Source organism: Sarcophilus harrisii, chromosome 2, assembly GCF_902635505.1.
Source record: "Sarcophilus harrisii chromosome 2, mSarHar1.11, whole genome shotgun sequence".
NCBI classification, from domain to species: Eukaryota; Metazoa; Chordata; class Mammalia; order Dasyuromorphia; family Dasyuridae; genus Sarcophilus; species Sarcophilus harrisii.
The window spans coordinates 454,115,106-454,128,060 of record NC_045427.1 but is presented as its reverse complement, the minus strand read 5'-3'; the positions used below and the strand labels follow the sequence as shown (position 1 = coordinate 454,128,060).

Below are 12,955 nucleotides of genomic sequence, written 5' to 3'. Positions count from 1 at the left end.
GTTAAATAAGTAATTAGCTGCTTGCATTTTCTTCAGTTGTCCTCTTTTATTTTTTTAACCTGTGAAACTAAGGTAGTACATTAGAGACCATGGGGTACAAGGGAATGAACAGTAGTTCTGGAGTCAATTCCAGAATTCTGGGTTCAAAACCCAGCTCTAATTATTTGTGTGACCCTAGACAAATCATTTAACTTTGGGGGCCTCCGTTTCCTCCTCTATTAACAAGGAGGTTATTTTGGGTGACCTCTAAAGAGCCCTTCCAACTGCGGCCATTGTGATGCTCCTTGTATTATCATAAGGCCAAAAAAAGGAAATAAACTGAAATAAAGAAGAAACAGGAAATGTCATTTTTCAAATTCTTACTTGAAGAAAATTCTCAATATAGAGTTTACAGTTGGCCCAGACTGATAAGAAAAAATATGAATGAAATACATTACTCCCCTGCAATAAAACCTTAGGGTTCTTAATTTTAAGGAGGGAATTACTTATCTATTACAAGATGATCATTTCACATTAAGATTTTACTGCCCTTATATAAGTTGGATTTTTGCTAAAAATAGCTCTTGAAAAGGAGGGTAGATCTGCTAATAAAAATAATTTAACTTTGTAGGCTGCTAAATTTGACTCAAGTAAATTTTTTTCTCAGTTTTATAAAATTTGTGTAGTAAACACTTGATTCTTAGCAAAAAAAGGCTTTTTGGTTAGAATCTACACCAACCTGTGCCCTCCATGCTTCTCGCTCTCACTCTCTTCATACACATATATGTATACATATACACACATACATATTCAGTTTATGTGAAATTTCATTTTGGTGTATTTGTATACACATATATATTCTATATATATACAATTTATATTTGTAATTCATTTGAGAGTCTACAAGATATTTTTATTGGAGTTTTCAGTTTGTCTGTTTTCCTCTCAAACTTTGAATTTTTCACAGTACTTTTGTGTTCTAATGTTGAAAGCATTTATTGAAAGAATGTGATTACTGATGATCTCTTGTTAGTCTCAGAAGAATAAGTTCTTCATTAAAGCTCTTAACTTAGCAATGAAATTTGTATTTAAATACTGACTGAGAAAAACAAAACTTTTAGCCCACTTTATTGTTGGATAATTAGTGTGGTTGGAATTAACCTTGGTAGAAAACGTAAATGCTGATTTTTTTTAAACACCAATAACAAGTTAGTATAGAATGTAATCTTTAAGACAGACAGTCTGAAAATATAGTAATTCATGTTAGGAATGTGTTAGGAAATCGTAAAGAAAATTTTCCTCTCCTTGTCCTAGCTAGCTCTCAACTATAAATGCATTTTATCAGTACTCTTAAAAAAATAAATTATTTTCTTTTTAGGATGTTAAGGATTACAAGGGAACTCAAAGGTCTTCTAGCCTCAGTTATAATTAAGCAAGAATCACCTCACTAGCATCATTGTTTTATTCATTCAACAAATGAATATAAAATGTCTACTGGATGCACGATTATAGTTAGATAACAAGTTGGCTAAATATCCTAAAATAAGACTGACCAATGAGCTTAAAAATAAAAGCTATATTGGGGAAATCTTTTCTTCTCTGAAATAAAGTCAAAAGTTTGAGCCGTTCTCTATGCCATCTGAAGAGTAATATAATGTTAAAGATTAAAACTGATTTTACCACTTTAGGAAGACATTAGCTCTAGCCACTTAGCCATCAGCTTTATCGTAGTAATAGTTTTTGTAGAAACCAGAATCGGCAGAACTGAAGTCATAAGATGAAGTCATTGGATAGTGCAAATAATAGACTTAGTTACATATCCTAGGTGACAAGAAAAAGGGAAAATTTATAGCAAACTATCATTTACATTTTTCTTTTTGTTCTAGGGCATCCTTATTTTCTAAATGAGTCTAAATTCTAAGGTAATGTAGATATGTAGTTATTTTGCAAGTCTTGAATGTGTTCTTAACAAGAAAACCATACCAAGGCAATGATTCCTTGCATTTTTATCTCATTTTTATAATTTGGTAATCATTATATACTTTGTAGATTTTTTGTTGTTGTGAGGAATATTATTAATAATTTTTAATACAACAGAAATTTGTTAACTGCTATATGAAGGACAGTGCTATAGGGAGAGGGATTCAAAATTTAAATAAGAATCTTTGATATCATGGAATTTATAGCCCCATAATTATGTAGGTCACATGCAAATAAACAACATAGAATCCCAAAAGTATATTGGAAAGGGGTAAAAAAATTACTTTTGTGTGAAGTCTTTAATGGAGAAAAGTCATTTATTCTCAACTGGTGGGGTAAAGGGCAAATTAAAAGGATGTAGAGAATATTAATTATTTCATTATTCTAGGCTACTTCCTTCAAACTATATATAAAGTGGTAGAACAAATGAAAGGAGGGGATGGATTTGAGAGGTATGTTACAGGTGTGACAGCTTGAAATAACTCTGATATATATTTACAGAATGCTAACTAAAACAATTCCTATCTGCTGTATGCTTGGCATTATAATAAAACCACCTCCATTTAATTCACTATGGTATTTATTTCTTAGAAGTGAGATGTAGACCTATAATTTCATTGATAAAGGGATCTCTCACAGTGGAAATGCCTTTTGGTACTTGCAGGACATTTACTCTTCTGCCTTGTGTTGCCTAGGGTGCTGAGAATCACTTGTATATGATCACAAAGCCATTAACTCAAGACATGTCTTTCAAAGTCTTTTAATTCTAAGGTTAGCTCTGTAACCACTATGAACTTTATCTCTTATTTTGTATTTTGAACGATTATGTAGACAGCTATTCCTGGTAAGCTCTTTAAATTTTTAAGAAAGGCACATTTTTTCTTGTTAATGATTCTCCAAAGATGATAATTTTTATTTCATGTCATAAACATAATAAATATTCTGTTCCACTTCTTGAGTTCTGTAAGTTCTTTGCTAGTAGGGATTATTTCATACTTTGTATTTATGTCCTCATTATCTTGCACAACTTCTGGTGAGCACTTAAATGTTTGATTAACTAAAGGACATAGACCTTGAAAAATAGGCCTAGCATTGGGAACTTTGCTAACTTTGCTCCATTTCCCAGTTAACAAATGAACAGCAATATATAATTCTCATGATTAAATGTAATCTAAATTACATCTTATACTTGTTTTCTTCTCCTGACAGTTCGTTCCTTTGGTACAGAAGACAGACCAACAGATCGACCAATACCACCTCGTGATGAAGTTTTTGAATACATTATCTTCCGTGGAAGTGACATTAAAGACCTCACTGTTTGTGAACCACCAAAACCACAGTGCTCTTTGCCTCAGGACCCAGCTATTGTTCAGGTAAAACTTGTGACAGTGAAACAATTAATCTTTCACACTGTAATATAATTAGTACCTTTAAAATTACAGAATATTTTAAAGGTAATGGACTTTCATTTTTAAGTACATACTATAAATTAAAATATAGGGATATTAAGGGAAATTGCATAAGGCAATGGGAGAAAATAGTCCCAAAAAGTTATAATATATAATATGTCTTAAAACATGAATATACTTAAGCAAACAAAAATATAGTCACAATATATTTCTTGCTCTTCATATGATCATACTATAAATAAGGGGGAATCTGTTTTAAAATTACTAACTTTCTCAAATTAACAACTCAAGGATTTTTAAACATATCCTTTATTTTAGGAATCCAAAAGTCAAATATGTTATATCTAAATGATGACAGGTTTTAAATTAGACTTCATTTTACATTTACATTTCATTTGATTGCAAACTAAAGGTTACTACACATTTATAGAAAATTGCTGAATTTCAGACATAACATAGCAACAGAACCAGTTACTTAAACAGGATATTCACTTAGTATAAAAAACACTTTCAGCTTTTTGATCTATTTCTGTAATGCATAACTTTTTTTTCTTTAAAATTCACCATTCTGTGCTATAAACTAACATTTGCCTATTCTTTATTTGTCATTAATTTGATCATTTTACATTTTTTTAATAATAGAAATATTTATCTGTAAGTGATGGAAAAACATTGGAGACCTGGATTCTAGTGTAAGCTTTAACTGTTTTAACTCACTGTGACTTAGAACAAGCCATGTTACTTTTCTGAACGTTTTCCAAAGTAAATATAATATAGAGTTATAAGGTTAGATTTTCTAAAAGGAAAGAAGAAAAGAAATTTAAAAAAAAATAAATTGTTAGGGTTTTTCCCCCCTACCCATTCAGGTACTTTCAACTAAGAAGAGAATTGCCATAGTTTTAAGTCTTATTCTTATGGAGATAAGCTGATTACTACCATATCAATTAAAGAAAATCTGACAAAATAGATGTCTTTACGGTGAAACCATTGCTTAATGGAGAAAAGAAAATGGATTTCCTTCTAGCGCTATCTACCATTTCCCTTCAATAAAACCTATTTGCATATGACATTTTTGTGTGTCTTATGTACACGTACACACACACACACACACACACACTAATATATAGCTAAGTTTTGGGATACTCTTATTTAGTGAGGAAATAACCAGAGTGATATCATGTAACTCAGTCTTTCAAAAACAAAACAAGCAACATTTATTAAATACTCAGTTATGTGCCAGGCACATGTAAAAAGACATGCAAAATGGTCCCTGGCCCTAAGTAGTTTATATTCATTGGAGGAGAAAACGTTAATTTGTTATGTAAAAATCCTAATCCTGGATTTATGGGTGTCCACCAACAGTAGACATACTATAAATGTTGAATAAAATATGTGAAAATGTTAACTAATTCTTGAATTTTTGCTGTGAAATGTAAAAAAGTGTTCAAACACACAAATTTATCTGCAAAATACATTTTGGGGTGAGATCCTAAAGAGGTTATTTCAGAAAACCCTTTTTCTTTTCACTATGATTATTGAAAATCTTGGCCTTTGTTGCCTAATTAAGTATAATAAAATTTTTAAATTTCTCTCTGCCAGTGTGCTAAAATAGGCCATTCTAAGTTATAGAGATTTTGTATAAGGTACCTAACGCAAATACCTTTACCTTAATTCACTGCCCTATAAACTAGGTGTTGTGCTACTCATAAAAAATGGATGTTATTGCACAAAACTTCTTTGTAAAGGTGTGCCATTAATGAAATGAGAAGATTGCTTAATGGTTCGCCATTTTCATATTAAATGTGTGTTCTGGACATTCTGACCTTTTCATTGCATTATTAAAATTTTAATAGTTGCCATTTTTTTTAATTGCAGAAAACAAAATTTTCCTTTTAACAGTTCTAATTATGAAATAAAAGAATAACTTTTTTTTTCCTTCAGTCTTCACTAGGATCATCTACTTCTTCATTCCAGTCAGTGGGTTCCTATGGTCCTTTTGGTAGGATGCCAGCATATAGTCAGTTCAGCCCAAGTCCATTAGTCGGGCAGCAGTTTGGTGCTGTTGGTGTTGGTATGTGGTGTGTTTTTTGTTTTTGTTTTCTTTTAATTTTCTTTCTTATGAAGATTAAAAAAATACAATTAGATTTTTTTTTGTCTAAAATCCACATTCAGAAACCATGCTTGTGCTTTTTTATGTTAATATGTTTAATTTCCCCTACATTCGTGATATGATTATGAAATCATTTTAACTACATTGTATGTGATTTCTAAAACATATTTTATTTAATTTACCTACTTAATAATTTTATTGACATTAACTTTTTTCCTGTTATATCACATAGATGCTAAACTTCTAAATTTTCTTATGTAACTGTATAAATCTTATTCAGTACAATTACATTTTTATGCCCAAATTCCAGATTTATTTGAATTTTACTAAACAAGTAAAGAAAGAAGGTATGGTGACTTTAATACTTTAATCCAGCACATTTTTGTTGAATGATAACACAGAACAGTTTAACTTATAAAGTTTTCAAATCTTATGAATATTATTTTGGAACTCTTGATTTCATGTGAATATTGAAAACCACAGTGGGCTCATTGCAAAGCAATGCTACTTTTCTGATACTTTTTTTTTTAAGAATCTTACTTAGCATAATTTAATTATACTATCATACTCTATTTTTTAAATAAGACCATGACAATAAAATGGTACCAAGCTTGCAAATCAGATGAAAGGATGACCTTTCAGCTATTTTAAGTAAAATTTTATATAAAGGGCAAAACATTTCGTCTACTACTTGTAAAGATTTGCTTAACTACCAAAATATTTACTATTTTACAGTAGCTTACATTTAGAGAATCTTTTCCCCTAAATTGCCTTGTTTAAATATCTTATCATGCTTAAATGTGACAGGAAAGAAAGGTTAATTTTTTTTATTATTTTTTAATTTATTTTTTTTTTGCTGTCTTAATTTTAATATATGAACAAGTATAAAAGCAGCTTTATCATCATGAAATATTAGGTAACATATATTCTGAGAGCATAGAACAATTAAAAGTCTCACTTTTTAAATAATGAGAAAAACCATTGCTTTCTCTGGATTCAGGATAGCACCATTATTTTGGGAAACAGGTAGAAACTAATTGAAATATTGTGTGTATTATTCAAATTGTCTTGGCCAGGTTATAAAGCCTGGACTTAGTTTTAATTTTTGCTCCCTTGTGACCTTAGTTTTTTCATATGAGGCAGAGAACCAGTTAAATCAGGGCTAAATATCTGTAGAGTTAGTGTAATAAAAAACATTATCTTTTATCATTATCAAACTATCTTTATATAGATAGTTTTATAGGTTATTCTTGTATCTTCAAAATTAAACTACAAGAATTATATTTCCAACTTGTCATTGCCTAGTTTGGGGAATTTTATTTGAGCTAAAGGACCATTTTACAGGAGAGGAAAAAAGGAAAGGAAGGAAGAAAATTTTCAAAAGGTCAGCTATTATTTCCCTGATTGTTCCTGTCACGATCACAAGCTATATATCCAACCATACCCTTAATAATTTGACTGTCATTATTTTCCTGAAAGGCTACTAAAATCACTTTTTCTTTTTTTAAGGATAGAACCTTGGATTTGAATCCTTGGAATTGAAAATAAATTTTAAAAAATTTTAAAAATATAAAAACTATTCTTCTTAGGGGAGATCCTTAGATCTAAGAATTTTTTGAATCTCCTGCATTTCTTGAGGCCTCAGTGATAGACATGTACAAGTTGAGGCAACGCATTAAAGAGAATTTTCAACACTTAAGTAATGAGTGTGTATATAAAGTTTTTTCCTTTTTTTTCCCCCCACATAAATCAAGATTGAGTTTTATATGTGCCAGATACAGTGGTAATGAACACTGGGAACACAACAGTACGTGCTATCAAAGACTACATTTTCTAATAGGAGAAACAATATGCAAATAACTGTCTGAATACAAAATATAAAGAGAGAGGTGCTATTAGGTCTTAGAGGGAAAGCATTAGTAGTAAGGGACTTAGGAACAGCCTCCTTCACAAAGTAGGATTTGAACTGAGTCTTGAAGTAAGCTAACAAAACCAGTATGCAAAGGTGAAGAGGGAGACCATTCCAGGCCACAGCCAATGAAAGTCTTGGGGTGTTTGGTGTTGTATGTAGGTTGTGTGGAGAGGCTAGTGAAGTGCAAGACTAGAAAGGTAGGAAGTGGCCTGATTGTGAAGGATTTTAAAAGTAAAGAAATAGCATTTTATATTTGATCCTGGCGGGAATAAGGAACTGCCAGAATTTGAGTATAGGGGTGTTTGGAGTGAGATGATCAGAAGATCATCAAAATAACTTTGGCAACTAAGACAAGTATCCACTAGGCAAAGACTTGAAGCAAACTTTTATAAGACTTCAAATAATCCAGGTAAGAAATAATGAAGGCAGTTACTAGGGTGGTACCTGTATAAGGGAAGGGAAGGGAATATACAAGAAATATTAAGATAGAAAAAATAAAATTTGATAAAAAATTGTGTAAGTTAGTCCAATGTGAGTAAAGATTTTACTTCAACACCAAAGACTTAAATCTAGACAACTGGGAGAATCTTGATGCCCTCAACAGTAATAGGGAAATTGAGAACGGGAGAATTGTAGAGAAAAGATAGTGAATCCTTATATTTATTTTGAGTTATTTACAGGGCATCCAATTCAAAATATCTAAAAGACATTTGGTCATTCAGGATTAGAGTTTAGAAAAGAGACTAAGAGATGGATGGATGAATGGAAGGAGAAAAGAGAAAGAGAGCATCTGTGTAGAGATAGATCCCTTAAGACTCACCCATGGTTAGTGGATGTAACCTATATGAAGATCCTACAAAGCATGAGAACTAGAAGAGAGCAGTGTCACAAAATCCTACAGTGGTGAGAGTATCTAAAAAAGTAATAAATAGAATTGAAAAAAGTTCAGGAAAGATAAGGATTGATAAAAAGTCATTAGATTTGAGAATTAAAGGATCTTTTCTAACTGTAGAGAGCATTTAGAAGCAAGATTACTGAGGTTTTAGAAGAAAGGGAAAGAATTTAATCAAGAAGAAAACACGAGTTATGGAATGAGAGTTAGCAGAAATTATGGTAGGGTCAATCAAAGGTTATGGATAGTGAAAGAAATATAACTCAAATTATTGTAAGATAAGTATTCAGTATAATATAAAATAAAAGAAATGGAAAGAATAATGGATCTAGTCAGAAGAGTTGGGTTCTAATTTTCACATGTAAATAACTATCCATGTGACTATAAACAAATCAGTAAATGACGTGGCTTCCTTTCCCCTTAAAAGGGGGGGGAAGGGGAATTTAGCTGAGACAATGTCTTAGGTTTCTTTGTAGATATAAAATTCTGTACTTTGCATTTTAAACTTTTCTATATACTAGATTAGTACAACCCACTTATTATTTTTTTGAATTTTTATTTGTACAAGAAAAAAAGATAACATTGTTTTACATAAATCTTTAGAATTGAATATTAATCTTAATTTCTGTGGGAAGGACAAATTAAGTTGTCATATGAATTTTCCAAGACTCTTCAGTTCTTCATTCTAGAAACTGCAATTCATTTGTCTCCTCAGTTTTAACCAAGTCCCAAACTGAAATCCCACACTGTTTCTGTTTTCATATTCTTATCTTTTTGTTTAGCCACAGGATTGTGTTTATGATATGCATTTAATAAATACTTAAAATAATATTATCATCATTTTTTATCATTTTTAGATTTTTTTTTTTGCACTTTGAATTTTTTAAGTATAAGATCTGTAATATCAATTAAGGATTAGACAGTCTTTTTTCATTTGGAACTAAGATTTCTCCTTTATACATATTATACAAGTAAGCAAACAAATGAATAAATGACCCTTTTACAAATGAAACAGACAAACCTTTAAGAAGTATTTCTCCCATCTACAATTAATAGCTTGTTGTATAAGAACTGGCTGATTTACTAGTTAAAAGTAAAAGAGACTACAAACTGACTAGCTATATGAGCCTTGTTCAGGGTCCAATTAAGATAATTATCCTGTATAAATTGACTTACTGATAAGGAACTTTCAGTTCAAATGTGTATTTTGCAAGCTTTGAATCCATTTAATCTAATCTATCAAATTAAATTTAGAGAAGGGGGAAATTATTGTTACTAGTAATAAAAGATAAACTGATGTTTCCTAATTATAACATACTTTTTATGCTATATCAGAAAAGAATTAAAGGGAGAAAATTTTGACATCATTCATAGAAAATCAGTAGGCTGCCTTCAAAGGATGATGTTTGCCTATCAATATAATGTTTAAGTAAAAGTTTAATATCTGCTTAAAGTATGCAAAGTGGTTTTTATACTTTCATTTGATTTTTTTAATAACTGCCTTGTAAGGTATATACTGTTTTTGGCCCCTGTTTTACAGATGAGATAACCTGATTCTGTAAAGGTTAAGTGATTTGCCTAGGATCACATAGCTAGGTGTGAGGTGGGATTCAAATCCAAATCTTTTTAATCACAGGTCTAGCACTGTACCTATAGGACAGTGTAATAGGTATGCCAGATAACATGTAGATGTCTTGAAATGAATGGACATCTTGTATTTATTCATTTCAACAAGTAATTTCTTAGCATCTTATATATGGATAGCATCGTGGGATAAAGGTGGCATAAAAGGCAATGTCAGGCATCACTGCTTTCCTTCAGCAGTTTAAGTCTAGTTGATGAGCCAAGAGATGGAAAAATTAACTAATTATGAAATGCATTATAACATTTGGCACCAAAATGAGTGATATAATCAGTGCTCTAACAATTCAGAGAAGTAGAGTATTAACATGACTTGCCAGAGCTCCCCTTTAAATCCTATCTCAGGATCCCTGTATTCAAGGCCTTAAAACTTTCTACTAGTCATTATCACAGCTGACGGCCAGCATTCATTTAATGAGAAATTAATACGCAGATTAGTTTTAAACACATATAAAATCTTTATCATCAGAATAATTCTACCAGTATTAGTATTTGATAATCTTTTTCTGGTGGCCTTCCCTTTAGTCATTGGCTTACTATTACTTTTTTTTTTTTTTTTTAATCTCTTCCTTCTTTTGGCTCTTCTCTATCCTCATGATGCTCCACCCCCAACAGATTTGCGCACACATAGCAAAACAATCTTTTGCTGATTTAATTTCAGTTATTTTACCAGAAAAGCTACAAGTGAAAATACATTGTTCTGAAAATAATGGTCATTGATTTTTCCAAATATTTGCATAAAATATGCACAAGCCTGAATTGAACAATTATAAAAAATAGGAAGAATGCTACTAAATTACCTTTAAAAGATATTTGCTTTGTTCCTTCCTTTAGCTGGTAGCTCCCTGACATCTTTTGGGACAGAAACAACAGCCAGTGCTGCCTTATCCCAGAGCAGTGCAGTCGGGTCTGCCTTTACACAGGATGCAAGGTCTTCAAAAACACAGCCATCCCAAGGTATTCTTCTTTATACTATAACTATGTTTTTTTTTTTTTTTTTCTTTTTCTTTTTCTCTTTTCTTTTCTTTTTTTTTTTTTTTTAAATCCACAATGGTTTTGCCTTTCTCTGAGAAATAGAAAATTTTGTTTCTAAAATTAAATTTTTGCATGGATTTCAATACCCAAATTTTATAACATGATAAAAAGTTTAGAGACTGAAATGTGTTCTGCTGAATTTTGCAAAATTTTTCACAAATAGGAATCTTTATTCTAATTTTTATAATACTCAGAAAGTGGAAGGAAATGGAAGTATGAGGTCCCTCATATTGTAGAGTTTACTATATTATTTTATAACGCAAGAAGCTTCATTTACAGTTTAAGTATCAGATTTTTCATTGAAGGAAAAAATATTACTAGTGAACCCTGACTTCTGTTTACCACCTTAAGCACATATTAATTAATATGACTTTGCCACATTTGAGTTTTTTGGACCTATTTCCTCATAAATCTGTAATCTATTGATAAATAATAATTCCATTATTATTATACTGCTTCTTCTCTAATATCCTCACAGTGCCTAGAAAAGTACCTTATTTAGGCACTAATAAATCTCTCTTGGGGGCAGTGTGGTGCAATGGATAGAACACCAACCCTGAAGTCAGGAGAAGCTGAGTTCAAATCTGGCCTTGGACACTTAACATTTCCTAGTTGTGTGACTTGGCAAATCATTTAAAATCAATTGTTTCAGCAATAAATAGATAGATAAATAAATAAATGAGCAAATCTCTTTTAAATGGTTCTTTCTAATCCTTTAAAGATGAGCATTTTCTAAAACATAACTAATACTTAAATATTATTTATCATGTAATGAACTTAATGTTTTATATTATAATTACCCACTATTATCAAGCTATATGATCTGCAGAAAGTATCTTAACTTTTTTGTCTCATTTTCACCCATTTTTATTAGATTCAGGATATGCTCATTCCCTGTTTTCATGAAAATATTGAAGATTCAAATAAAAACTAAAAATCTATAAATTAAATATGTTAATCTCAGAGAAAGGCACCATATAATTTTTAAATGTTGCTTTAAAAATCATTTAAGTTATGTTAACTCAAGGCAAGAAAAATGTAACTCATCTTATACAGTTCTCATTTATAAACTTTAAAATAGTTATAATCACTATCATCCATACAAAATTGATTTTTTTTTTTCAAAATGGTATCACAGTAGAAGTTGAACTGATTAGTAGTTGCATATAAGTTCTCATTTAAAGCCAAAAACATCTTTTAAAAGTTATTAATTCTTATTACTATAACATTTCAACTTCCATACTTCATTGCAATATCCCTTTTATTGGAGGGGGACAGCATTTGTTACAAAATGTTATAAAGTTACTGAAAGTCCTTAAAAAGTAGAGAAAGCATTAATACCATCTGTAACAATGGTTCTACCACAATAGTGAAGTAGTAAAGGTATATTTCAATGATTTTAGTTAGCTTTCTACAAGAATTTAACAATTTAAATTAAAATGTACCTTTTAGAGTTTTAGGTTTTACTTGTCTAGATTCCACATTTGTGTGTTCAGTCTTTCAGACTAGAACTAGAATGTTTGCAACATTGTAAATTTAGTCAAAACATTTTTAAAGTTTGCCTCAAGATGTATTGACCATCCTGCCATCTGGGGGAGGGGAGGAGGGGTAAGAGGTGAAAAATTGGAACAAGAGGTTTGGCAATTGTTAATGCTGTAAAGTTACTCATACATATAATCTGTAAATAAAAGGCTATTAAATTAAAAAAAAAAAAAATATGTATTGACCACAAGATTTTGATTTGGGATTGTAGTGAAATGTGTTTTATGTCAATTTTTAAAGAACTTATATTTTATTATATAAGTAAGAGTAAATAAGTAAAATAAATAAAAATTATTTTATTATAATAAGTAAGAATATGATATAAGTAACAGTAATGTAATACAGGTAGGAAGAATTGGATTTAGAGTCTAGGTTCAAATTTTGTTGTCATTTATTCTGCTTAATGAACTTAGGCAAGATCTATCTGAACCTCAGTTTTTTTCATGTGAAAAATA

The 12,955-nt window shown here is 30.5% G+C and overlaps 1 protein-coding gene and 1 long non-coding RNA gene across 3 annotated transcripts in view; one reads left to right on the top strand and one right to left on the bottom strand.

Annotated features, from left to right (window-relative positions):
- The window catches only part of LOC116421745, a 38,524-nt gene that overhangs the window by 2,405 nt on the left and 23,164 nt on the right, over nucleotides 1-12,955 (bottom strand). The window lies entirely within an intron of this gene.
- LSM14A (LSM14A mRNA processing body assembly factor) overlaps nucleotides 1-12,955 on the top strand; it is a 50,480-nt gene that overhangs the window by 26,559 nt on the left and 10,966 nt on the right. For both annotated transcript variants that reach the window (XM_031954365.1, XM_031954363.1), the window contains exons 2-4: nucleotides 3,169-3,332; nucleotides 5,310-5,439; nucleotides 10,758-10,880. In XM_031954365.1, the coding sequence (XP_031810225.1) occupies nucleotides 3,169-3,332; nucleotides 5,310-5,439; nucleotides 10,758-10,880 (417 nt within the window). The remainder of the gene's footprint in view (nucleotides 1-3,168; nucleotides 3,333-5,309; nucleotides 5,440-10,757; nucleotides 10,881-12,955) is intronic.